The sequence below is a fragment of the Lepidothrix coronata genome, unplaced genomic scaffold (genome assembly GCF_001604755.1).
Source record: "Lepidothrix coronata isolate B3197 unplaced genomic scaffold, Lepidothrix_coronata-1.0 Scaffold86, whole genome shotgun sequence".
NCBI lineage: Eukaryota > Metazoa > Chordata > Aves > Passeriformes > Pipridae > Lepidothrix > Lepidothrix coronata.
Window position 1 is genome coordinate 1,589,004 of NW_016690266.1, and position 26,173 is coordinate 1,615,176.

At 45.8% G+C, this 26,173-nt stretch overlaps 1 protein-coding gene across 1 annotated transcript; it reads right to left on the reverse strand.

Moving 5' to 3' along the window:
* Window positions 1-3,705: 3,705 nt before the first annotated feature.
* Window positions 3,706-14,557, reverse strand: MARCO (macrophage receptor with collagenous structure). The gene is made up of 15 exons (XM_017820851.1): window positions 14,363-14,557; window positions 13,202-13,303; window positions 12,588-12,815; window positions 12,099-12,134; window positions 10,836-10,880; window positions 10,379-10,486; window positions 8,979-9,086; window positions 8,815-8,859; window positions 8,144-8,242; window positions 7,995-8,048; window positions 6,934-6,978; window positions 6,692-6,799; window positions 5,383-5,424; window positions 4,900-5,073; window positions 3,706-4,605 (listed from the first exon to the last, which is right to left on the reverse strand). The coding sequence occupies exons 1-15, from the start codon at window positions 14,475-14,477 to the stop codon at window positions 4,475-4,477; spliced, it is 1,440 nt and encodes a 479-aa protein (XP_017676340.1). The 5' UTR covers window positions 14,478-14,557; the 3' UTR covers window positions 3,706-4,474.
* Between the last annotated feature and the right edge of the window lie 11,616 nt (window positions 14,558-26,173).

Consider the following 26,173-nt stretch of genomic DNA (forward strand, 5'->3'; position numbering starts at 1 on the left):
TGCCTGCAAACCTCTTTTTTTTTTCATCTCATACTGAATCCCCAGAAAATCCTCAAATATTCTTGCAAATCTCAAAGATACTATGGCGTTAGCCCCCCTTCCTCCCCATTTAGACCTTTGAAGGCTGGTGTGACTAGAATGATTTTGGAGTTATAGCTCAGAGTCTGAATAAAAAATGAAGGGAAGCATTTTGCAGTACTGTAGTCAGTACAATAACTAATTACTTATAGATTTTAGGTCACATTTGAAAAGACAAATACTGAAATAAATGGATAATCGTTTGGAGCCACCACTAAGAGTTTGTTTAAATACCTTGGGTTAAATTCAGCTCTGTGTCACAGCAGAGCAACTGCCTGCAACAATGCATGCTCTAGGTTTGTGGCAGTGCCAGTGAGAGCCAAACTGGCCCCTTTGTGGAGATCAGAAACACTTGTGGCTCAGGCTTGTGAACTGCACTGGATGATTGGTTGGGCTTTTCCTGGACCATGCCAGTGGGAAAAGAGTTAACCAAGCAAAACATGACCGGTGCTGACACCAAGCAAGACAAAAAAAAATGTCTGAGTGTTTTGAGACCAGATGCTGCCTTCTACCATGATGTTTAGCAGAAAAAGCTAAGAAATGTGCTGGCAGATTTGTGGCGATGTGATCTAAAACATCAGAAGACTTCAGAAGAGAAGGATGAAAATACAGTTAGTGACTCCTACATGATGTGATTAGTTTAATCTTTAGATACAGTCAGCATGTGTGTTAATGGTGTTTACCTGTCTGTAATATGAGCAGAAAAGTAATTCCTTCATTGCATCTTTTAAAAATTATGACTTTAATGTAATAAGTGCCTTTTTTCACTTTTGCAACTGGAATTGTCAGTAATTTTGGTAAGGAGAGGTGTGTTATAGATGCATCAGGCATAAACTTCAGGCACTGGAAACCTGAAGAACTGGCTTTTAGTTAGTAAATATTTTGCTCTTCAGCATCTCTGTGTGCCTGAGTGGGGCTTTGACTTGTGACTTCTGTTGAGGATACAAAAACTGCATTCAGCATCTCACCAAACTCCAGGGGCAACCTTCAGCCTTCTCCGTCATGTCATTTTCCTGAGGTTTGACAGTAATGCCAATATCAAGACATGGAAATGATTAGACAAACACTCTATTCATTAACACACATTCTCAGCAGGATCCTCCAGGACCTAAAGTTCTGATGCTGCAAAATTGGCACCTCGCTGCAGGGCTGAGTTTTCTGGATCCAGCTGTCCATGGAAGAGGTGTTGGCTGGGGAAGCAGCAGCCTGGGTGCCTGCCTGTGCAGTGGGCTGAGAGGGATGGCACATGCCTCCTCCCTTCCCAAGGGGCATGAGATGAGAAACCTCTCTTCAGTTGCTTCCCTGTGGATTTTGGTAAATCCTTCCAGCCACAGCATGTATCCCACAGTGCCTGGCTGTTCCCCATTCCTTCACAGCTGACAGAAGGCCCAGTTTTCTCCCCAAAAGGAGAAAGGTTTCAGTTTGGTGCCAGACAGCCTCTATGAAATGTTCATCTTCTTGGAAAAGTAGTGCTGAGTGTGTTGGAAATGATGTTTTAGGGCTCAAGAAAAGATTTGTGTTCTCAAGGGACTCTGCTAACTTACTTCAGAAATACATGTGAACCAGCAAGAAGGGAAGACAAACTACCCAAATACCCCTAGTTCTCCCCACCCCAAATCTCTTCAGATCACAAGGAATGGTCAGGGACAGGGATGGAAGCAACTGGAAATAACATTATTCCTAAGGGAAAGTGTCCCTTTTTAGTTAATTGTATCCCTTTTATCCATGACAGTGTAATTGCATTTTGCTTAACTAAGTCTTTTTAATTGGTGCTGGGTGTAAATGATAAGCAAAGCTGCATCATTCCTTTTCAGCTGTCACAGACATCTCTTTTAGGGCAGTGCAGAGACTTACAAGCTGGGATCTAATAGCACTGAGCTGGGTATCTGGGGGGAGATGGTGTGGCCATGCAAGGCAGCCTCCACACCTCAGGATTACATCTTTTTGTAGGTGCAAAAGGCTTTTTTGCTGCTCACCAACTATCCCATGGTGATTTGTGGCACCCTTCCTGCGCCAATGGACCTTCCCTTAGACTGGAGCAGTGGACATATGGAGCAAAAGTGCCCTCCAGACCTGCTGCCTTGGGGTCCCAGTGCTGGGTTTCAAGCTCCAAATGCCACTGCTGTGAGTTGTGTCCTGCCCCCACAGTGGTGAGGCTGGGGTTGAGCTGTGCAGCTGTCCATCCAAGGGGACACCTCAGACATGCAGACAAAATCTGGGGTTTTACCTTAGAAGATGTGTTTCTATTTATTAAGAGTGGACAGCAAAACCTGCACAAGTGTCCCAACTGCTCAGCAGTCAAACAGTGAGGCACAAGAGACTGCATCAGAAAAGTATTTTCCACTCCTTTTTTTTTTTCCAAATAGCTTTCTGGGAGGACTGGGAGTAACTCCACAGCCGGAGTTACTGAGGACTGAAACTCCCACAACCTAAGTCATGTCCTCAAACCGAGCTCACTGCTCTGCTCTTGGGCTTGGTGTCTTGGTGCACATGCCATCAGGATGTTCAACAGAATAAAACACATTTTTGTCCTTCCCTGCAACACATATGGGGTATCATGGAAAATCTCTGGCTGCATCACCAGGCCCCTGTGGCTGCCACTGCCCTCCCATTCCTGGGATCACAGAATGATTTAAGTTGGAATGGAACTTAAAGATCATCTAGTTTCAGTCCCCTGGGCAGGGACACCTTTTACTAGACCAGGTGGCTCAAAGCCCCATCCAACCTGACCTTGAACTCTTCTGGGAATGGGGCAGCCACAGATTCTCTAGGCAACTTGTTCCAGTGCCTCACCTCCCTCATAGTAAAGAATTTCTTCCTAATAGCTAATATACACCTACTCTCTTTCAGTTTAAGGCCATTCCCCCTTGTTCTATCACTACATGCCCTCATCAAAAATCCCTCTCCAGATGTCTGGCAGGTATTTGGAAGGTGCTCTAAAGCCTCTCTCTTCTCTAGGCTGAACAGCCCCAACTCTCTCAGCCTGTCGTCAGAGGAGAGGTGCTCCAGCCCTCTGGGCATCTTCGTGGTCTCCTCTGGACTCGCTTTGGCAGGTCCGTGTCCTTCCTGTGCCGGGGGTCTCAGAGCTGGACGCAGTGCCGTAGATGGGGGTCTCACAAGAGCAGAGCAAAGAGAGATGCGCAGGAACCGCGTTTCCCCGTGGGATAAAGCAGCGGGGACGAGGAGGCAGGAGCAGCATCCGGGCTGAGCCGAGCCGAGCCGAGTCGATGCCACGGACCTCCCGCGGTGGCTTTGCGGAGCGGGCGGCGGCCCTTGAGCTCCCCTTAGTGCTGGGAAGGAGCATTTGAGATAACCGGGAACCGCGGGCGGGGATGAGTATGGCCGCGGGGAGGTAGGTGGCTGATGGGTCCTGGGGCGGTACCCGCGGCTCATCCTGCAGGTCCCACCGCGCCTCTGGCATTCCGCCGTTCTCCTTGATTGGAAAACCTTATTTATTGAAAGTAAATTGCATCAATCGCATAGGAGCCAGGAAAGCCCAGTCGAATATTTTCTCCTTAATACATCTACAGATGTGCGTGTAATTTTATTTATCTGTTTATTTATTATTTATTTAATTATTTATTTTTAACACCAATCAATACTTTATTCATTTCTGATACACCATGATTTGATATGTTTTTTATTTGTCATCCTTTTGCTTTACTGGATCATCTAATTTCTAAAGGTATTAAATGCTTAGCTTTATACACCAGATAAGGTAAAAGGTATTGCTCCTGGAGACTGGTTAGGAGATACTGACAGAGAAGGCAAGGGACTTGGCTAAGGTCAAAAAAAAGGGCTATGCTAAACCAGGATAGTATGGTACTTAGATCCCAGGCACTTATCTTTGCACTTTAACCTGTGATCAGCATCATTTCTGGAGAGTATTATACTTGCATGCCAGAGAGTTCATCTGATGATTTCTGAGCATCTGCTGTCTTGGGTGTATACACCCCCTGGGGGGTTTAGGCTCAGGTTCACAATCCTACTGTGATGAAGACGGACTAGTCAGCTCAGCTGCAGAAACCCCGTTTCTGCACAATGAGCCTCTTCTCTTACTGCACTAAGCTAATGTGGACCATCTCCCCCCTTGTGCGCTTAGAGGTCACACAGTTGTGAGCTCCTGCAGGTGAGCTGATGTCAGGTAGCTGGAAAAGCTGTGAACTGGCTCACATGCCTGAGCTCCAATTGTTTGGTGACAGCTGGGATGTTCCAGGTTACCTGGGGTCTTGCAATCGTTACTGATTTACGAAAAATTCAAATTTCTTTGTCAATACTTTTATGACCTGGTAAGGGGACTATATGCACAGCCTGACGAAATTGGGTTTGCATCATGAAGAAAAGCCCCAGAGAGAGCAGAGGTGGCAGTGGCTCCCAGGGCAGCTTCTGTGTCCCATCAACTGCACTCCACTCCAGCATCCTCGCTGTGGCCGCAGTTGTGTGAACCCCAGCTGTTCTTTGAACAGTAGATAATTGAACTTTCAGACCCACTGCAATTTACTTCGTCAAGCCAAATTGTTCCAGTGCCTTTGGAAGATGAAGTAAACAAAAAAAAATGTTGGTCAAGAGAAAGGGTTATGCACTTTTTTTAAAGAGACTTCTGGAAATAGTGGGCATGTGTTGAGTTGCATGGTTGGCTTGTTGGAAATCAAGCTTTAGAGCACAGTTCAAGCAGCACTTGACATGTAGCTCACTCATCCCAAGAGGAATGAGCTGCCCTGTTGAGATCCTCTTTGCTCTCCCGCTGCTCGTGTAGGTGACATTGCTATATGTAACCACCCATGCCAGGCCTGGGGATGTGGAAAGTTGTTGTGGACTCACCTCCACCAGCTGTGAAAGCAGAGACTGCACGGCTGAATCCCAGCATTCGGCAGACTACAGCAGCCTCTTGCAAGGTCCAGTGATCATCACATATTGTTCCCCAGATCCCTTGGTATAAGACTTCCACACGGCCCCTGCTGCTTCCTCCCACGATCCGTATATGATTGGAGTCGGCTGGCAGTTTAGGAGAGAAGAAAATAACTCTATGGGTTATACAGACATAAGAACCACAGAAGCAGTGACCACCCAAACCAGAGGGATGTTCCCATCTCTGTGGCTGTAGCCACAGTGGGACTAGGTTACTGGTACAATTCAACCCCCTCCTGCATCTGGAGACAGCAGGCTGCAACTCAGAGCACAGACCCCTTGGTTCTGGTAGCTGTGCTGTGGGTTAACCAGGATGAGCAGAGGGGAATGTTGGTCCAGATCTCAGGTAGCTTCAATACCAGAAGGCAAGTGAGAGAAGAAGTGAAAGTCCAGTACCTTCTCCCTTTTCACCTTTGCTCCCTTTTGGTCCTGGGGAACCTGTTACAAATTAAAAAAAACCCAAACATTTGACAGCTGCTTACAAAGAAATCCAGTTATTGTCTTGTTCTGAATGCTTGTATGAGTCAGAGATGTAAAGACTCCCTCCCATTGTGGACAATGAAAACACTGAAGTGACTAAGGGTATGTAAAAGAAATGTGGCAAGAAAAGTACGATAACATACAGCAAAGTTTTCCTAATGTGTGACGCAAGAAAAGGGTCAAAATCCCATCCACTCATGTGTGCAAAATGTATCTCATTCCCACTGCTACCTGTAAAATGACATCTCTGATAGCCTTTGGGCTCTCCAGAAGCAGGCACAGTATCTCCTAAAGTACTTGAATGAAGATCTACATCATGGGGTTTGTTCTCCAGGGACAGCAGAAAGTTGCTCCCAACAGTCCTCCACATTTCTGTGCAGCATCTCGGTCTCAAGAGTAGGGGTGTTTGAAAAAATCCAATGAGCTCTTCCCCTAAAAGTTACCTCCAGAAAGCCTTTACTGCTGTCTCCTTCTGGGGACCAGAAGATGAGACCCACCCAGAGGGCAGTGCTTGTCCTGGAGCCAGCCAAGTTACAGTTTTCCCCTCTTCCAGAAGCAAAGCTCCAGAGGAGGAGCACATGGAGGAGCCTCACTTATGATCTACTTTATTTTATTTCTGAGGATTCCTTTACTATTCTATGTGAACAATTAAAAGAAAAATCATATGTAGCACTGGTTGCTTCCCACGGCCTGTTATAACTACTGTTTGCCTTTTTCTTTTAACTACAGGTCTTAGGGTTTTTGGAAACCCATGTGATGGGAAGGGGGTGGGGGTAAGGAAAGAGAGTAGCTGTAGTGTTGGCCCTTTTGAACAACTTTTGTGTCCTACAATTAGCAAGGTGTAATTAAATAGCCTCACCATTAGGTGTTCACAATTTTGTGTTCCTGAGTGCTGTGTTTATCTGGGATTTATCTCCGTGACATGGTATGCTGCAAGATGTCTCTGCACAGGGCAAAAAGGGACATTGCTTGTTCCAGTTTTTTGTAAGATCAATGATTTGAGAAAATCTAATGCATCTGTTTACTTGCATGTCTTTTAGCACACCTCCCAGGGTGTACATGTGACAGTCTGCACACTCCTCTTCTGGGAAGGCTAATCTGTCTGTTGAGTTCCTCCAAATGAGCTCTGTAACATGCCTCAGAGCACCTTGCGCCAGTCTGAGATCTACAGTCCTGAACCCAAATGCACCATCAGTTCCACAGACCCTTTGGCAAACAGTCTTACCAGACAATCCTCGGTCTCCCTTGGCTCCTTTTGGTCCCAGTTCTCCTTTTTGACCCTGAGTGCCAGAATCACCTTTGCTTCCTTTTTGACCAGGTAGGCCTTGGATGCCTGGGTGTAGAGCAAAAAAGTAATTGCCTTTGTATCTTCCCAAGGAAAGAATGTGTTGATGCAGAAAGGTGGAACATGGCATTTAAAGTGCTTTGCATCATCAGAGTAAGTTACGCTGTAAAACACGGGTTTACCTTTTGGACCCTGGTCTCCCTTTTCTCCCTTTTGCCCTGGAAGACCTAAGATCATCAAAAGAAACAAACATACATACACTTATAAAACTAATATTTATACATTTATAAAAGCTTATGCAAACTAGTATGTATGAAGGATTTTAACTTATCTAGTTTAGGTGTCTATTCTATAGACATCTATCTCTGAATTGGGTGTCTTATTTCACATCATACTCAGTGCAGACCACATCAAAAAAGAAAATACAGGCAGTGGAGAAACATCTCCTGAAGTAGATCAACTCCTGGTGATTTATTTCATATCCTAAACTCCACTGATGGCATAGAGACTCTTCCTCCAGCTGAACCTTCGCTAACCATATAGACAGCCTAGACATTTAAATTTAGGTGCATCAGACATATGAAAGCATGTAAAGTTGGGCCAGGTGACTCTCATCCCTGTCATTCAGCTATCAGTGAAGGTAGAAAGGTGCAGCACTTGGACCTTGGTTACATCCTGAAGGCCATGAGGTTGCATGCACTATATAAATTCAAGATTTTAAAGGGCTGATTCAAGAGAAGTACACCAGAATAGGTTTGTACAGCAGAATGTCACCCTGTTGTTGGGTGCCTGGGACAGAGAGGTGACCTTTTTCAAGTGAAATGTCACAGAAAAGTCCTTGTTTGTGTGCCCTAAGTTGGCCTCTGAAGACACTTCATCCTGCAATGCTGCAGAGGAGTCCAGAATGGATGCCTCCTTCCCCATCTTCCCTCCAGCCAGTAAAATTTGTCTTTAACTCCAGATTAGGGAGGTTGTTGTTTAGTTCATCTTAAACTGATGCTTTGTTTGTGCATTTTCTATTTATACAAAAATTCAGGCAACATCACCTCCTCACACATGTTACAGAAGGTAGAAACAACTCTCTGGTACATAGCCATCCCCCAGCAGCCTGGCAGAGGCCCAGGACTGCCATGGCATCCTGGGATGCACTGGGGCTCCAAGAACAGGACTCAATAGATCTCCTCCTTTCCCGTGCCTGCATAATGAGGATTGTTGACCCAAAACCTGTCTTATTCTCCTTTACCTCTTACTCCTTGTTCTCCTTTTTCACCTCTGAGTCCATCAGTGCCTGCTATTCCTAAAATTAAAAACAAATCAGTAAGGGTGAAGCCATCATACAAAGTGAGGCCAGATTAAGAGCTCAATGAGTTATAGATTTGAGTAGTGTTGTACCTGGGCTACCTTTGGGGCCCTGGTCCCCCTTCTCCCCTTTCTGACCAGATCTGCCTTCAGGGCCAGGACTTCCCACAGTTCCAGGCTGTCCAGGTACACCTTGAGGTTGAGTGAAAGCAGCACATATGAAATGTAACACAAAACTTGAAGGACATAAGAAGAAATACAGTTCAATCACCAGCCCCTGCACTGTACAGACTGAGCTGACCTTATGAAGGCAAAACAAACACTGGGTCTGTCCAAATCACAACCCTCCTCTGGCAGCACTAATCTTAGTGCAGCAGGGAGTGATGCTCTGCAGTGAAAGGCTGTATGGACCCAGGTCCTTGCAGTCTGTCAGCCTTGACATGCAAAAGTGCTTTCCTAACAGAGCAGCCAATTTCTACCCTTGCATGTGCACACACATCAGGAAGGAGACACAGCCCTCCACAGTTCAGGACCCTTCTTTCCCTCTCAGTCTCCTGCACAGTGAGTGGGGCCAGAATGAGGCAGTCAGGGCTGCAGCATGAGTTTGCACAATGTTGGAACATTGTCGTGGTTTCTTCATCTAATCATCATCTCTTACCCAGGCTGGGATCTAGGCTGGCTGCAGTTTTCTTCATCATGAAGCACCATCTAAAAGAGATCAGTCCTATATCTCTAGAAGAACCTTCGCCTTCTGTACTGCTTACCTGCCTCTCCTTTCTGCCCAGGAGGTCCAGGCTTCCCCGTGGTACCTGCAACAACATCCTGACATCAGTGCTGACAAGGCTTAGCCCAATGCTTCAGTTAGGGCAGCCCTGCACCACAGCATACAAGTGCTGATGGTGGGTCACACTGTGGCCTCTGCACTTACCATTGAAACCTGGCAGTCCTGGGACTCCCTGTTGTCCCGGAGGACCTGTGGGTCCATGTGACCCAGGGTCTCCCTTCTTGCCTGTGTCACCTTTCTGTCCTTGGACACCTATCAAACAGCACAGCACACACGTATAAATTAAAAAAAAACCAACCTGATTGTCTCTGCAGCCTGTGGAGCACCTCTGTCTAGCCACACCAGTAACAAAGTTTGGCCTTACACCTGCCATCATTCAGTGCCATTCCTGTAAAGCTGCAGAAGAACAGGGCTGGTCTTTTGGATCCACCTCTGACTCTGTCAGACTGTCTGGGCAGATGTTTGTCTGACCTGCTGTTAAAGACTTGCAATGGTGCTGTGATCCCTCTCCAGTCTACTCCTTAAGCTATCCCTACCACTACAGTGGTTTCTCCTTTAGTTAAACATCTTTTATTGCAGTCTGCATCCTTCCCTTCTCCTAGCCACAGTGGAGATACAGGACAGCGCATACCTGTGCTTCCAGAGTTAGCTCCCCTTAGCCTTCTCTTCTCTCAGCGGGTGATAAGCATGCTCCAAAAGAGCTCAATTACTTAACAGTGCCTCACTTAAAGTCTTACATCTCCTTCATCTTTCTGCTCCAGAATTATCCCGAAGTTCTTGCCTTTAGGTATTCCTCCTACAATCACTTTTCTCTTCTGGAGCAACTTGTGCTAATGAGTGCACTGGTGCATATGGGATCTGATGGAAGATCTGAGGAAGCTCTTATCAATCTGTCCAACTGTCCTCCCTGCTCTGCACCACACACATCATCTGCTTTCTTTTCCTATCCTGCTTTCAGCTCATGTGAGACCACTGAGTAACAGCTATCCAGGAGATGCCCACTAATGCAAGTTACATGGGAGAAACACATTGCATAACTTTTCTACTTAAGGTGTATAAAGTCAGACTTATGTAAGATATAAAGCTCTCAGAAAGAGGTTTCACTAAAATGACGACTAACATCCACATGCTTCTGCATATAAATTATATTGTATTATTTTATATCACAAAAATCCTACTGCAAACATTGGTGCTTTAATCTAGGCATGATAGATAGGCGGATAATTGAATATCTATGGATTCATTAGACAAAGGTCACTCTATAAAAATCTTCCATGGTGCAGAGTCAATATTTTGCATGACCCCTTCCCCCAGCCCTCCTTTGGGAGCTTTGCTGAAACACGACACGAAATCAAACCCCTTCAGATCAGGTTGAGTGTCCTGTTTATCCAGGACACTCATTGACTGGCAAGCCAGTCAATGGCTATGTGGTCAGGGCTATGTGGATTTTTATGAAATACTGATCTATGAAGCCTTCTTCTAGTGTTTAGAATGAGTTTAAACAGAAATACATGTGAGAATCTTAGGTAGTGAAGAAGTCTTACCTGGAAGTCCCATCTGTCCTTTTTCTCCTTTCACTCCTGGCACACCACTTGGACCAGCAGGACCAGGAGCTCCTTTGCTCCCCTTCTCGCCCTGCGGTCCATGTAAGCCTGCAAGGACAACATCACTTTTTTGATGCTCCATTGGATGCAGTGCCTAGTGAATGCCAGCAGCAGAACATGCAGCTCATCCACAGGCAGGAGCCAAATTCCCCTCTCCATGCACTTGACAGTGTGAAATTGGCCCACTGTGACTGTTGCACATTGACTTTTAAAATAAGATTTTTTTTCCAGCTAAGATTTGCTTTTGCTCACATTAGCTCTATATAGGCTTATATTTCCTTCAATGACATTCTTACTTACTTACACTTTCACTGAGGGCAAGATTCCCCATAAAATCATCCATAAAGCAACTTTATGTCCATCCATAGAAGTAATTCAGGTTTCAGAAAAGCCTTACCCTGGATTCCTTGGTCTCCCTTTGTCCCCGGTGGTCCCCGTAGCCCTGAGATATAAAATACATGAATCAGCTGACACACATCATCTATTCTCAGTAATGGCTGAGAGGAAGAGATGAATTTTTTAATCATCCTTCGTGCACCAGTTTTGGTCACCAATCTTCAGCTGGCAGGGACCAGCACAACCGCTTGGGTAAAGTCCTTGGAGCTTAGCTGAATGCATGGCTGGGCAGGGGCCAGCTGTCATCCAGCCAAGCCCAGCTCATGGGGACCATTGGGGAGGTCTTCCATGAGAGTGCACTGAACTATTGGGCTCTGATGTGTAATAAACACTGTTTGGCAGGAGGTGCTGTATTAATGTTGTAAGCGAAGCCAGGAAGATATGAAAAAATGATTTTAAAAAAAATTATAATTTTTCTTTTTTTTCAGAAAAGCTCATCAGTGTAGCCAAGAAGTAGGGATGGATGAGCCACAGACCTGACCCAAGAGGGGTTGAAGCTTAGATCATCATCATAGAAGGGTAGAAACTCTTGCCTAGTCCGACTTCTGCTCAAAGTGGAGCCAACATTAGATCAGGACTTGCTGCATCCTCACAGTCTGGAGACATTTATCTCCTGCAGCAGGTGTAGTTCTACCCAAGCCCCAGGTACCCAGGGCAACAGCTTGTGCATGGCTGTGGAGAACAGCCCTTGTGCCCAGCTCATTCCTAAGTCTGTGCCATCGTTTTCCTAGGGACAGGGTGGGCAAGGTCCCATCTCTGTCACATGCACTGTTCAGCTGTGACTCTACAGGGCAGGGACTGGGGAGGTCTCCCTGAGTTGTCCTGGAGTAAGCTGGACAGCATGAATTGCTGTGTCTGGGGCAGAAAGCTCAGCTATCTGGTGATTGTGGGATGCACATAAACCCCCTCACTGGTCCTCTCTTGTGTCACATGGAGATTTGGGATGGTTACTGCAGATAATGATCAGGTACAGCTGCTTCATCACCCTTGAGCTTTTCTGGTGGGGTGTCAGTGAGGAGGAAGAGACAAAATGCTCCTCTGTGGTGGTTACCAACCTCTGCGGGAGCACTCGGGCCAGCCAAGGCTCCTGGAGGATCAGTCAAAAGGTACAGCAGGTCTCCTCATGGCCAGGGCTTTGGGTGTGTGCACATTGGGTAGGGTCTGGGTCTTGAAACTGAAATCCCAAATCCTCATTTAAAGTCTCTTAGATGAAATAAAGAGAAAGATTTAAAAAGGAAAAGTTGCAGCTCATTTTTCAACATACCTGGGGGACCAGGATCTCCTTTGCGTCCAGGAGGACCTGAAAGAAATATTTAATGGATATTTTTCAGTAGTCAGTGCTCAGTGAGGAGCACAGCAGTATGGGATTGACAGGCTTGAGGTCTGGGCTGAAGATACCACCCTTTCAGAGGAAACTCAGAGTCCAAATCTACAAATTACAGGAGGGGAGACGATCCCAGAGCCACATGTGCAGCTGCAGAGGGGATCCGGAGGTCTGCACAGGGCAGTGCTCCAGCTCCTCCAGGTGTGTCTAGATCCCCAGCCAGAAGGTCTGGAGCCAACTCCAACCCTGGGCACTGGCTCATCACTAACAGACAGGAAGACCAAATCTTGCCCTAGTTACTGGTTCATCTGAACTAGGTGTGCAAGTTTCGAGCTGGCTCCCCGCCAGGCTTTTGGCACAGCTTTGCCAGTGGTGCAGAGGAGCCAGGTCTCTCCACTGCAGAGCTAGCATGGAGGAATGGAGCCATACCTGCAACCAGGGTGATGTTGCTCACCATCATCATCAGGTTTGCATTGCTGCTTTTGATTATGGTAATTTCCTCTTCTACGCTTCTCCTCCAGTTTTCTTCTTGTCCCAAGTACTCAGCAGAGCTTCTCTCCGAAATCAGACCGTTGGCAAAGGAGCTCTTCAGAATCTCTTCTGTATAGGAGGTATTTTGCTCCTGCAATTTCAATATCTCTCTCTCCATCTTAAACACTGAGGAAACAAAAAGCCCATACAGTGAATATTCCCTGTCCGGTCTGGCTGGGAAATGCCTGTTTGGCAGAGCAGTTCCTCAGCACCTGGGAGAACACCTGGAGATAAAGACCACCCCTGTTTGAACCAGGGAGGTGATTTTCGTGTGCCAGTCCTTGCTGCAGCCAGGAGTGCAGCCGGGAGTGCTTTTGCAAATGCAAAGCACATGTCTGGGGTGGGAGAATAGTTTCCTTCAGCGGCTGCTTTGCCTCCCGGTGTGCAGAGGAGCCTCTGTGCTCCCTCAGAGGTTTCCGATCTGCGTGCTAATTCCCGCTCACCCATGCCCCCAGAGAAACCCAGCAAAGCTCTCTTTTGATGCCAAGCCCATGGTAAGGTTGTAGCATTACCTTTGTACACCAGCAGCCCCTGGCCGGCCGTCAGCAGCAGCAGGTAGATGCCAAGGGCCGTTCGAGCACAGCATGTGGATGGCTTCCTCTGGCCTTGAGGCTCTAAAAAGCAATAGAAGTAGGGTAGGCACCGTCCCACACATGCTCTCCCCTACAAACTCTGCTTGCTTCCAGCCTTCCAGGCTTGGCCACAATAAATTAGCAGTGTTTTCTAGCAATGAGGAAGCAGAAAGATCCCTCTGTGAGAGTGCTTGATCCTGTCAAAAGGCAGGCTGCCTTCCTCTCCTCTGGGCTTTGCACTGCAATTCACTCGGCTGTCTTTTCCTTAGCCAGTTTAACCAGCTCAATTCCATCAAGACTTAAACCAGCCTATAACAAGTATGAATGTCGTGGTTCTCCCCTCTCTGCATCAATAAACACCTTGTTTCCATTGCTTTTAGTTGTCCCAGGCTGCCATTCAGCATTCAGGCTGCTCAAAGCAATGCCCTCTCCATCCAGAGTGCTGCATACCTGTGATTCCAACAGTGATGCATGTATGCATCAAAACTAATGAAAAATCAATAATAAACTGAACTGAAGAACAAATGGAGACAAGTCATAACATGTAAAACAAATCATTATCAGCAAAGTGTAAAAAAAAATAAACTGCTTTGTCAAATTTTGCCCTTCAGAAAGAAAAAAAGTATTTCAGAAGCATTAATAACTACTTCAGACACTCAGTAAGTTACCCTTAATTGAGTTTTTTTTTTTCTTTTTCAAAGTAATGTAATCAGGAGTTTAAAGTCTTAGTTTTAAAAGACTACAATGTTTTAATTGGTTTTACAATAGAATGGTTTAGTCAGCAATGAAATATTTATACTCAGCTAAAATTCATAAACGTACATTTTTTATTGGGTCTGGTGATTTTAGTATCTTAACTATTAAGACATGAAAGTTTTACTCAAGAAAATTAGGCATTTTCTAAAACAGGAAAATAACTAATTTTTTTTCTGATGATCAGCATCAGCTTTTGGCTAGAAAGGACATTTTGACATACTCCCATTCTTAAATAGCAGTTAATTTACTAGCAAGATCACTGTAGAAAGTATTTAATATGCAATATTTCATTTTTATTTGTTGTTTTAGATCAGATAAAATCCATTTAATAAAAAGAAATCTTACCACTTATCTGAAAGGTTGTGGTAGAAGCTGAGGCAAACCCAATCTTGTCGGAAACACTGAGACTGTTCATATCACTCAAATTTTGATCTTCCCCGTATCTTTCTTTAATTTTCATGACAAATTTCTTGTGGCTAACCTACAGCCTTGTCTGATTATGGACAATAAAGAACTGAAGGGACTTCCTCTCTGTCTCCTGATTTGATATGCTTTCTGATATGCATTTCCTATCTGCTCAGTTTTTATAGACTACTGAGAACTCTGATGTGGTAATTTGAACAGTTCCTCAAAAAATCCCACAGCTAAGAAATTCAGCTGTTCTTGTGTTCTCACTTGGAGTCCATGGAGCCTTGGGCAGGATCCTGAAAGAGTCTCAACCAGGAGTTATTCAACATCTCTGCTTTATAGCAGTGTTAGGCATGAGATGGACATTTTGTTCCAAGTAAACCTCCTCATGTAGTCAAGAAGATCTCATGTGCAGTGTTAGCTTGGAGATCCATCCCCAGGGAGGGGAAGTTAAGGACTTTGTAGTAACGAAACACACAGTAACTTGCACCAAGATGATATCTTAGTGATGGTGCATTACTGAAGTCAAAGAAGGGAAAGAATCAGGAGGAGCTGTAAAGACAAACAAATGATGGTGGGACGGGGGATGCTGAAGACTAAATGCTTTTGGGATGGTATGGAGAAGACACTTGCAGCCTCCTTGCAGTCTCTCCAGCCCCTGCTTCCTCCCTGATACATTTTTCACACCCAGGGACACAATTCCTACCTCTTCACTGTTTCTTTGCTCACATGCTGTAAAATTCACCTCTGCAGACCTTGCCACGGTATTTTGCATTTTGGCATCTCTGTGTCACTTTTGATTTTGATTTTGCAAAGCAAAGTGACTCACCCAAATCCACAGGCAGGAGTTGTTGGTAGGTGCTGGGAAGAGCCCTCCTCATCCACGCTGCCACCACCGTGTGCTGCCCTCTTCGAGGTGCAGGGCAGTCCCTGGCACACAGTTCATTCCTGGGCTGCAGGTCTGTGTTCATCTCTGGGGCTGCTGCGTCCTCACTGCTTTGCTTGGCCATGGAGTAAAGTGTGGCCTAAGCTTCAGGTAGAGGTGAGCTGGAAATCCACACCCTGTGTGCAAAGTGAAGCCCTCTGTTCTGCACCTGATGTACAGACCTCTGAAAGACCTAAACCAAAAATATGTGGGGATTTTTAAATCTACTTCTGTGTTCTCCTTTTAAATGTGCTTGTGCAGCTGTGAACTGGTTTGTCACCAGCAGGGAGGAAGAGAAATCCTCCATTATCATATATTCTGCTACACTCCATAGGAATTGGGATAATTTGCTTCCTTGTGAAGGGCTCAGATATCCCTTTGAACTAGGGTGACTTCAGAGGTTATCACCAATCAGGTGAGCCACACTAATGACCTGTGCATCCTTTACCTTCATGGCATCACCTCCTCACTGGGGTAAGGGCTTGTATCCAGCCCATTTCTAATGGTTTGTGGGGTCCAGCTGAGCACTCTGCACAAGCCTGAAGCCATCTACTCTTGCTGGCCCAGGTGATGAGTTAGGAATGACTGCACTTGTGCTGCCAAGTGGACGTTTATAGGGATGGATGTGATTCAGGTGCACCCAGGGAGCACATTTACAGCAGAGAGGCTTTTAACAATACTTCTAGTCAAATCCATTTTACTTCAAAGCATTAAAAATAAGCTGGCAACTGTAGTTCTCAAAAGCCCTCCTAAAGACAAAAGGTGCAATGAGATCTTTGTGCTGTCCTTCCCTGAGAAAGAAGTTCAGGGATAAGTTTTTGCATCACTGATGGTCGTGCTGTGGCCATGCTACTCTCAGTGACCCGGATGGCATGGGTGCAAAGCAGGGGTAGACATCCTTGATTCTGACAGCCCTGATCTTCACTGCTTCAGTGTTCCAACATACAGTCCTCCTTGGGGGAGAAAGTCATGATCCCTCTGACTGCAGTTGCCTACCCAGCTGGTCAAACCTTTATTTCTATCTGATGTAGCCTCATGCAGCTCTGCGAGCTGCCACATTCCCATAGCTCAGGTGAGCATCTGGCTGCCTGGGAGTGTTGTGGTGTGTTTCTATCTGGGTGTCAGCCTCTGCACACAGGCAGCAGATTTCCCAGTGCACATGGAGATCTCAGCCACACTGTGGATGCCAGAGATAATGTACCAGAATGCTGGTTCAGCCTTTGCGTGTGCTCCCTGCTCCTGCTTCCTACTCTGCTTTCTTGATGCCTTTCATTTCTCACTGCACCATCACCGGCTGCAGCAATAGGTCTCTGATTTTGCAATCAGGGTTACTAAATCAGGAAAGAAAAAAAGAAAAGAAACTGCTGATTCAGTGTAATCTCCCTAGGTTGATGTTTTGCTGAAACAATGGGATTATTAATAGAACAAGTTTCCAGCACATTACGGGACACGTCTGCTGGGCCATCAGCCTTATCCTTTGGGCTCTCTCAGAGGAAGCCCCAGTCCCTCTCCTCCTGCTGCTCGTCCTGCATCCCCTGACATATTCTGCTGACATTCAAGGAAGAGCTTGAAGTCCTCTGGCTCATCCTTTCCCTTCCTGCACTCTGATATCAGTGGCTCGTGACAGGCAGAAGGTGCTCCCCCATGCTTTCCCTGTAAATGTGCGCCACGTGTAAACCAAGTTTTATAAACAGATGCCTCAAAGTCACGGGCCTGGGGGGAACTGCTGGTGGAATGAATAGGAAGTGGCCTGAAAGTGACTGGTGGAGGGAAAAGTCCCCAGCCATACCCACTACCTTTCTCATGTCCTTCCACCACTGTTGTCTGCTGTGAGCATCCACCACCATCAAGAGCTCACGATAGAGCAAAGAGATGTAACATAAAACTCCAACCTGGCAACAGCCAAACATGGTGGTTCCCAGCAGTGGTACTGCCAGGGTACTTGGGCAGATGTCAGCCTCCTCAGGATAACCATTTATCCTGAAAGAGCTGAAGCTGTGATTTGCTGAAGACACCCTAGCTGAGAGATGTTTCTCCATTTGTCCATAAGAAGGTAATTTTTCCAGACTCATCTATTTGATTGCAGACTGTCTTGGGCATAAATATGCAGAATTCAGAAAGCTTTCATGCCCTTCCCAGGATGAGGAAAAGAGGAGATGATGGCATAAACAGGTCCTATATCAGGTAAGCTGAGACAGGAATCTCCATTTCTGCTGTTGCCTCTAAACTGAAGTGAGAGTGGCAGCCAGAAAAGGTGACAGTCTATTCCTTATCGCAACACCTGCACTCATGTTTCTGCAGATGTGCTCCAGACCAAAAAATAATCCTGCCCACAGACTACACTGCTCTCCCACAGAAAAAAAACAAGTAGTTGTGCTTTGACATGTGACACAGCCCATACATGCCCACTCCAAAGCCAGCAGTGACCAGAGCTGTACAGTTGACTCCCTCAAAGGCAGGGAGACCCTGCACAGAGACCTTGACAAATTAGAGGGCTGGGCAATCACCAACCATATGACGTTCAACAAGGGGAAGTGATGGATTCTGCACCTAGGATAGGGCAACCTTGGATGTTCATACAGACTGGGTAATGAGATGCTGGAAAGCAGTGCCAGGAAAGGAACCTGGGGGTCCTGGTTGATGGCAAGTTGTATCTGAGTCAGCAGCACCCTGGCAGTCAGGAGAGCCAGCCATGTCCTGGGGGGCATCAGGCAAAGCATCGCCAGCTGGTTGATGGAGGGGATTGTCTCACTCTAATCTGCACTGGTGTGGCCTCACTTTGAATGTTGTGACAGTTTTGGGCACCACAGTATAAAAAAGATATTAAGCTACTAGAGAGCATCCAAAGAAGGGCAATGAAGACGGTGAAAGGGCCTTCACCCCACTCCTCCCATTTTACCTGATTTTTCAGCCTTTTTTAAATGAATAAGATTGTTGAATTTTGAAATATGATCTCTTGTGGTGGATTGACCACAGCCATCAGACAAACACCCACCCAGCTGTTCTTTCAGTTTTTCTTCCTGAAGGATGGGAGAAGGTAGCAGGAAGGTGAGAAGACTCATGGGTCAATATAACGGTAGTTTAATATGGAAAGCAAAAGATGCACTTGCAAGCAAAGCAGAAAGAGGAATTCATTCTCTACTTCCCATCAGCAGGAAGATAGGCAACTGCTTCCTGGGAATCAGGGTCTCAGCATGTGTGATGGTTGTTTGGGCTGACAAAAGTATGAATGAAAAACTTCCTCCTTCTTTCCCTGAAATTCTGTCACTGAGCTTGACGTCACATGGTGCAGAATATCCACAGGGTCTGTTCAGGTCAGCAGCCCCTGCTGTGTTCCCTCACAGTCTCTTGCCCAACCCTGACCTGCTCCCAGCCTTGACATTGTGCAAGCTCTGCTCACAATAGCCAAAACGTCAGAGTGTATCAACAGTGGTTGAAAAAAAGCGTATCTAGCTCCAAGGGCAAGAAATGGTGCATTACATGGAGAGTTTCCATGCAGAAGAGAAACTGAGGCCAATAGACAAGTTCTAATGCCAGGGCATTAAAACAAATCTTGAGCCTTTACTCATATGGAAGCAGGGGCCTTGTTGTGAAGCCCCCCATGTCCCTGAATGGCCAGACCTGTGCTCAGGGGGTCTGGCTGCTGCAGTAGCACCTGGGCACTCCTGGGACTGTGGAGAAGCACTTGTGCTAAAGCAATAAAATCCCCAGCACTGCCCGGCTGACATTTCTCCTTTCTAGCTTGATGTGTTGCTTGGCTTTGTTGTAGAGATTGAAACCAGATTTTCTTTCCCTTCTATGAGTTATGTTAATTTGTGTTTCATCAGAACTTGCCTTCTCTCCTCCTTTTTTTTCCCCCCTTTAGGCTGGATCCAGCTGCACCATGAATTCAAGGAACCACCTGCAAAATATTTTAATGACTTCAACCTGCTCTTTGAGGTGAATTAATACCAGAGCAGCCTCCCCAGCATGGTGAAATAGTCAGGTTTGGCTAAGCAGGCCACCCTCAAAGCCGAAAAATATGTTCTACAAGGCAGATGCTCCTGACTGGCAACTTTGTTTTCAAGGTCTTCCTATAGTGTCTTGTTCCTCACCTGAAGACAGTTGTCCTCTATTCCAGTAAGAGCTGATCCTGGAGACTGGATGTATCTCAGACCAGTTTAGAAACAGGAGGGATAACAAGACACGCAAAAACCAGCCACAAAAAGGATGGATCAGATCTGTTAATGGTCTGCTATAAACAACGCAATTACAGTTGAAGGGAGGCATCTCCCAGGGCTTGCTCTGCACATAGCAGCTCAGTGCTGTAGGGAGTGATCAGTTGCTCTCTAATGCTCCTCTTTTCTGGAATGCTTTACTTCAACCCATGCATTCAATGAGGCAAAAAAGACTTCTCTAAGCACAGTTCACAGTGTAGCCATGTCCTCACATGTCCCCATGTCCAAACCTTGGGCTTTTAAAATTCAAGAGTCATTTTAGATTTGCTAAGCAGCTGCAGGTGCTGTTGTGGTCATTTCTGGCCAGGTGTGTGTCCCACAACCAACCCAGCCAGGCAAGAATGTCTTTAATCTGCCCTCATGGTTTTTTCAGGAAAATCTCTGGGATTATGTGAGGTTTGGGGTCATTGTATTTTTAGATATTAAGCTAGGTAGGTAGTCAGCACATTGTTCAGAAGGACATTCTTAAAGAGGTTTATTATCGAGTATTGTCCTTGCACTGGGGTACATCCCAATTAATTACCTGCACATCAGTGCATTACTCTGGATTTATCTCAGGGTAAACATATTAAGGAGTTAATACTTGGGCTTCCACTAAAGGACGCCATGGGATGGTTTGTCTCTGATAAGGTTTCTGGCACAAATTTCCATGTCCTGAATGCTATTGGCAAACACTTCAGCTTGAAAATCCATTAACCTGTAACCACCCCATGCCCCTTATGCAATGAATGCGGAGAGCAAACATGTGTGTGAGCAGCTATATACACAGGCTTGAAACTGTCACTGACAGCAGTCCATACAGAATTAACTCAAAGCAACTGTCCTGTAAAACATGTGTGCAGTGCTAGGAATTAAAGCTCAGACCCTAAAAATGCTGCAGAGTTCCCTGCTTCTCGTTTTTCTGCTGTCCCTAGAGAGCAACAACCAGCCCTCCTGTTAAATCGTTTCCCGTAATTGCTATGGTGACATTGGGTGCTTCAGAGACCCGAAGTCATGACTTTTCCCCTTGAATTTCCTTCCTTCATCTCCTGTCCTCTGTTCTCACATCCCTTTGCTGTCCTGTGCAGCTCCTCTGGGTGCTGACATGATGGTGTTGCTCCTGTCTGCTCGGTGCAGCTCTGCAAAAAACCTCGATTCCCTTTCGGTGACTTTCCTGCTTGCCAGTGACAGCTACGTGTGCCTGAGTTTGCTCAACATCCTGCTAGGAAATGATAAGCTTAAGAGTGAAACTCCCAGCACCAGCACGTGGGTGGGGGTAAGTGACAGAAAAGGAAAGCTTCATTGCCATCCTCCAAGGCACAGCACCTACATAAACCACAGTCAGTTTGCAATCACTGCATTGCTCCCCACAGATTTCACCTTTATATCAGTCTGGGTTGTTATCCCTTAATTAGGGCAAATAACTGACTGTTTCTTCTCCATTATGGTCTTTAGCAACCATAACTAATTCCTAACTAACTCTTTTGATTCTCTACTATTTCTCAGTGTGAAGGTGTCTGCCTCAGGAAATACCTCAGGGAAAGAGAACAAGAAACTGGTGAAAGATGGAAAGAGCAGGGTGAAGCATCTGACGGGGTGAAGCAGAGACTCTGGTCAGAGTGGTGACAGCCTGGGAGAGGACAGTGCAGCGGGTGCTGCTGGCTTAGTGTGTCAGTCCCACAGCACTGAGAACAGGGCAGAGTCTCCAGGGCCATCGGTAAGGCTGGTTCTTGTCCTCATGGGCACATGGGTGGTGTGTCAGGACTGGAGTGTATGTGCAACCTTTTGACTTGCCTTCTCACCAGCCCTCACAGTGGTTCTCACAGTTCACATTTTCTACAGTGCTTGAAAGGCAAGTGTCATCACTGCTTCTTTCCTACACAGAAACGAAAGCAAAGCTCTGGTTCAAAATTCTCCTCTGAGCATCTCACAAAGTGGGCTAATGTTAGTAGCAGGAGTGACTTAGGATGGTGTCAAGAGAGCAAAGAAAATTACTTTTTTCTTTTCATGCTTTCAGATGCTTTATTTCTTTGTAAGAAACTGAGTGCAAGTGTCAAATGCCTGGAGAATCACACGATGCTCAGACCTTGCCAGTGGCTAACTTGCTTGAGGTGTGGGCAAGTATTTCTAGGGGAAAAAAAATTCTTTTATGCTGACCTTGAGGCTTTTGTGGCTCTTTCCATAATCAACACACACCTTATTCTGAGAACTAGCTTGGAATTCCCTTCCTCCTGCTACACTGGCAATGACAGATCAAGCAAAGCTGAACTGCTTTGATTGCTTTGATGAATAAAACTAGAATTTGCCCCACGGCCCTGACTCTTGCCTAATTCCAACCTTTCCCATTAAACTGATTTTTTTTTTTTGCCTTTTTTTTTTTTCGCCTTTTTTTTTTTTCTGTTTTTCACCAAAGTAACTGGAAGCAGTTCCCTCTAGGATTCTTACACTTGAATATGAGTTAAAGACCTAAAAGGCTTGGGAAGAGTGGCTGGAACCGTCAGCACCATTAATTCAGGAGTATTGCTGTTCTCACATACCTATGGGTATTTGAGCAGAGTTTTGACAGAAATTTGATGGAGCCAGGCTCTTCTCAGTGCTGTCAAGCAACAGGAAAAGAGGCAACTGGCAGAAACTTATGCACAGGAAGTTCCACCTGAATATGAGGAAGAACTTCTTTACTGTGCAGGTGACCAATCACTGGAACAGATTGGCCAAGGAGGTTGTGGAGTCTCCCTCCCTTGAGATATTCAAGAACAATCTGGATGCAATTCTGTGCCATGTGCTCTAGAATGAGGTTGGACCACTGGGGTCCCTTCCCCCCTGACCCATTCTGTGATTCTGTGAAAAGGGCTTCTCATGCTACAACCTCTACATGTCCCCTGTGTGTTGCCTATGAAGACAGGTCCATATGGCAATGGCAGTATGTATGTGGCAGTGGTAGAGCAAAGAATAACCAAGTGTCATGGAAGGCTGGTTCAATACAGAGATGGTAATCACTGAAATAAAAAAGTATGGTTCTTAATAAATTCCCTCTGTCCTAACCACCAGGGAACCTGGCAGAAGGCACAATTTAAGCAAAAACAAACATCAAAACCACACATGTATGTGTACTTTAAAAGAAAGGAGGAAAGGGAGAAATCAGTTTTCATTAATTGGTCAAATACTTAACTCTAGCTCAGTAAAATAGTAAGATTGGCCTGCCATTATCTGCCTTTATTAATAAGTCAGGTATCTTTAGTTCAATACAGCATTCCTGATGACATCAAGAAATTCTACATGGAAGCCACTGATTTACATTCACCATTGTGTTCAAACGAGCTGAGCTGGTGAAAATGTCCATGCTGTAGGTTGTTTAACCTTCCCAAGGCGTGTACAGATTTAGGGCCTCACTCAGAGGGTGTTGGTTTAAAACAGCACCTTTTGGAACATGTCAGCAGGCTTTAGGTGAGGCAGGACCATGGAAAGGCATGAGAGGAGCCACAGTCATGGTGAAGATGTGGAGCATTTCTGTGCCTGCTGTTGCAGTCAGTGGGGCAGGAGAACTGGAGGACATTGGCTGACACACCTGTGGAGCTGTGATGGTCTCCAAAGCCCTTCTTATGCTCCTCAAAGCTCTCCTCTTCAATAATGTTGGGGCCACGGGAGTACACGACCAGTGTCTCAGATCTTGCTTCCTTCTCAGTGAGGCTCCAGCAGAAGCCCTGTCTGACCTGACACACGTTTTGGGGCTGAAATCCAGGGGTCGGGAGTGGGCAAGGGGCTCGGTGTGTTTGCCAGCACTGGGCTGGGTGAGGGTTGATAAGGGAGGTCAGCCCAACCAGATGGATGCCAAGCCAGTTAGCCTGGCTCCTGCTGCCCTCCCAGCCACATCTGAAAGGGATTTGCAGAAGTCTTGAGACTGAGGCTTCAAGACTCTCTCCTCGCCAAAAATATTAGAAAGACATGGTAAAAAATTACAGCTCCTGGTGTCAATAAAGTATGTGACAATTGCAGTGGATTTCTGGATGTCCTAATTTCTTTAATTAAATTGCACCAAGTGAGCAAGCTGGTGAACAGCTTTCCCTGCAATGCAAGTGCATAGCTGAGTGAATTGGACCAAGGTGCCACATGTTAATCATTATAAGATTTTGTCTGCACAACATCAGTCTTGCACAGATCTACTTATGAAATCATACCTTTCCCATTAAGCAGTTTGAGTTCTAAAAGCGAATTCAGATTGGCTTGCCATGAACCTTTGTACAGGGCTAAGGAAACCTGGGAGAGATGGCCCTGTTTGAGGTAATGAAAAAAAAATTTACCTCACTTCTCTTTTGTGGTGCATTGAAAAGTCTCTGCTTAAGTACTGTGGATTGATGGAATGGCCTGAGGTGGGAATAATTTTAAAAAAGATGTCAACATGCCAATAAATGTATGTGCCAGAAATAAATGCATTATATGTTAGTCCATCAGAACAAGCTAAAGAAAGGTGTTCTTTTATGGAGAGAGGCAGTCTGATAGCTCACATCATTAAGGAAAAAAATTATCAAAGCAGAAATGAGTTCAAGTTTCCGGAAGTCATCTCACATTCAGAACTCATTCCCTCTACCAGACAAGGGATGGATATTTGATGAATAAGATCCAGAGGAGATCTCAAATCTAGGGAGAGTCTTGGGTGTACATTTTCCTTTCACTATCCCCTGCTTTCCCTCCATAGGTTACCCAAAGCTCAGGATCAGAAGTGGCCTTTCAGGAGTTGTCCCAAAACCTTTCCCCAGATCAAAAACAAGAACAGCAAAATCCTAAAGCAAAATGAAAATAAAGTGGATCAAGGTCACAGATTTCATTCTCCAGCTTGAGATCATGAAGATCCAGACTAATGACAAGCAGATGGGAAGTTAGGCACTGGTCTAAGTTGGCTGCCTTTCACAATAGCAGTAGGGCTTGGTTTGTAGTGCAACATGTTTCTGATGGAGGCATGCTGGCTGTGGAGAAAAAACCATTGCACCTCCTCACAGAAAGCTGAGCCAAGAAAACTTTTGTTTTAGACAGTGTTTTGTCACCCTAGCAACGTTGTTAGTAGAGAGGATACAGCCCTGATGTCAAGAAAAATCCGCATTTGGTACATGCAAAGGTCTGATGTGATGTCTGCAGTAGCATGACCTTACCAGGAGATGATTTGTTGTGCCAACAAGCTCTCCTTTGGTGGTCTGCATGCGGACCTCTAGCTGGGAATGAGCATGAGCAACTGGTGGCAGGAGCAGGGAAGACTCGCACTGTACCTGGCTCTCTGCTCTGTCCCCTGGCACCAACACAGGCAGTGGGGCAAGAAATGGCATCGTTTGTCTGGGTTTTGTCTGTTTTTTCATAGATAAATCCCTCAGCAAGGATAACTCCTAATGCATTTTGGCATGTGAATAATATCCCTGGAAAGCTCTCCGGCAGTGACCCATTATGGGAAGGGGACAACAGTCAGCAACTCATGGTGGGTGCTGTATCATGTAGACTTTACTCAAAGTTCAAGTCCTCAGTGTACTAATAAGAATCCTTAAAGTTCATTTGTCACACATCAAAGAAAAAGAAAGAAAAAGAAACAAAATATTTTTAAAAACCCATGTAGAGATATCTCCTGTCCCAGGAAATAAACACATCCCTGTCCCGTGGCAGTGCCCCAGACTGGCAGCAAGCTCACATTACTTAATTATGATATGTTGCATATACCAAATAGCAGGGGACAACCCCCCTCCTTTATTCTCACAGTCAGCTCTGGATGTGTCTGCCTTGCAGCTGTTCAGAGCACATATATCAACACGTCTCAGCATCCCAGTGCAAGAAGAGATGCTGGAGACACAACCCTGGAAAGAGAAGCTGCAGTGGGGAAGACCTGACTTTACCCTTACAGTGCAGAACCAACTTCTTCCCTTCACAGGCTGATTTCCTTCTCTTTAAATGCAAGTTTGGTTATAGTTCTTTGCAAGGTTTTCCCCTAAAAAGCACCAGCTGCCCTTTTGCCTCCACACCAGTTCTTGCCTGTTGCCACCCTGGAACCAGTGCAGGGAGGACCAGCTGCTGTATTGCCCACCAGCAGGAGAATGTGGACAGCGAGAGGAAAAATGCCAGGAAACTTCAACACCTCTGAGAAAGCTGGTCGTGTGCATCCCAAGCACACACTCCTGTTCTGTTCTCCTCTATTTATTTTTTCCAGCAAACGGCTCAAGTATACCTCCCAGCTCTGTCCTGGGCTAAGGACAGAGCGGAAAATTTTCAAGTACAAAATAATTTTCACAGATACAATTATTTTTATAAAATACAGAGTATTTGGAGGGGGGAAAATGTATGTTTTACAGACTACTGAATCACACAGTCCTACAGGGAAGAGCCCAGGAATGTGCCTCCCAAGCCCATAGTATCCAGAGTCACAGCTGCTGTCCCAGGCAGACCCAGGGAAGATTCAGGTCTGGAGCACCAGGATAAAAACCCAACTGGGAAGCCCAGGAATGAGAGTTTGCCAGCATTCCTCCTGGCTTTAATTAAGCTCATTGTCATTTTGGTCAACTCCCACTCCCCTTCCCTCCCTCTCTCTGTCTCTTTGCCCTGAAAGTCTGTGCAGCAGATTGTTCCCAGCTCTCAAAGCTGAACTTTTAATTAAAG

Excerpts from the sequence above, each read along its gene's own strand:
- MARCO (XM_017820851.1), bottom strand. The coding sequence starts at position 14,477 with ATGAAAATTAAAGAAAGATACGGGGAAGATCAAAATTTGAGTGATATG. Across the intron at positions 8,049-8,143 it reads GGGCCCCAAAGGTAGCCCAG|GAATAGCAGGCACTGATGGA; the intron begins GTACAACACTAC and ends TTTTAATTTTAG. Across the intron at positions 5,425-6,691 it reads GGGAGACCGAGGATTGTCTG|GTTCCCCAGGACCAAAAGGG; the intron begins GTAAGACTGTTT and ends AATTTGTAACAG.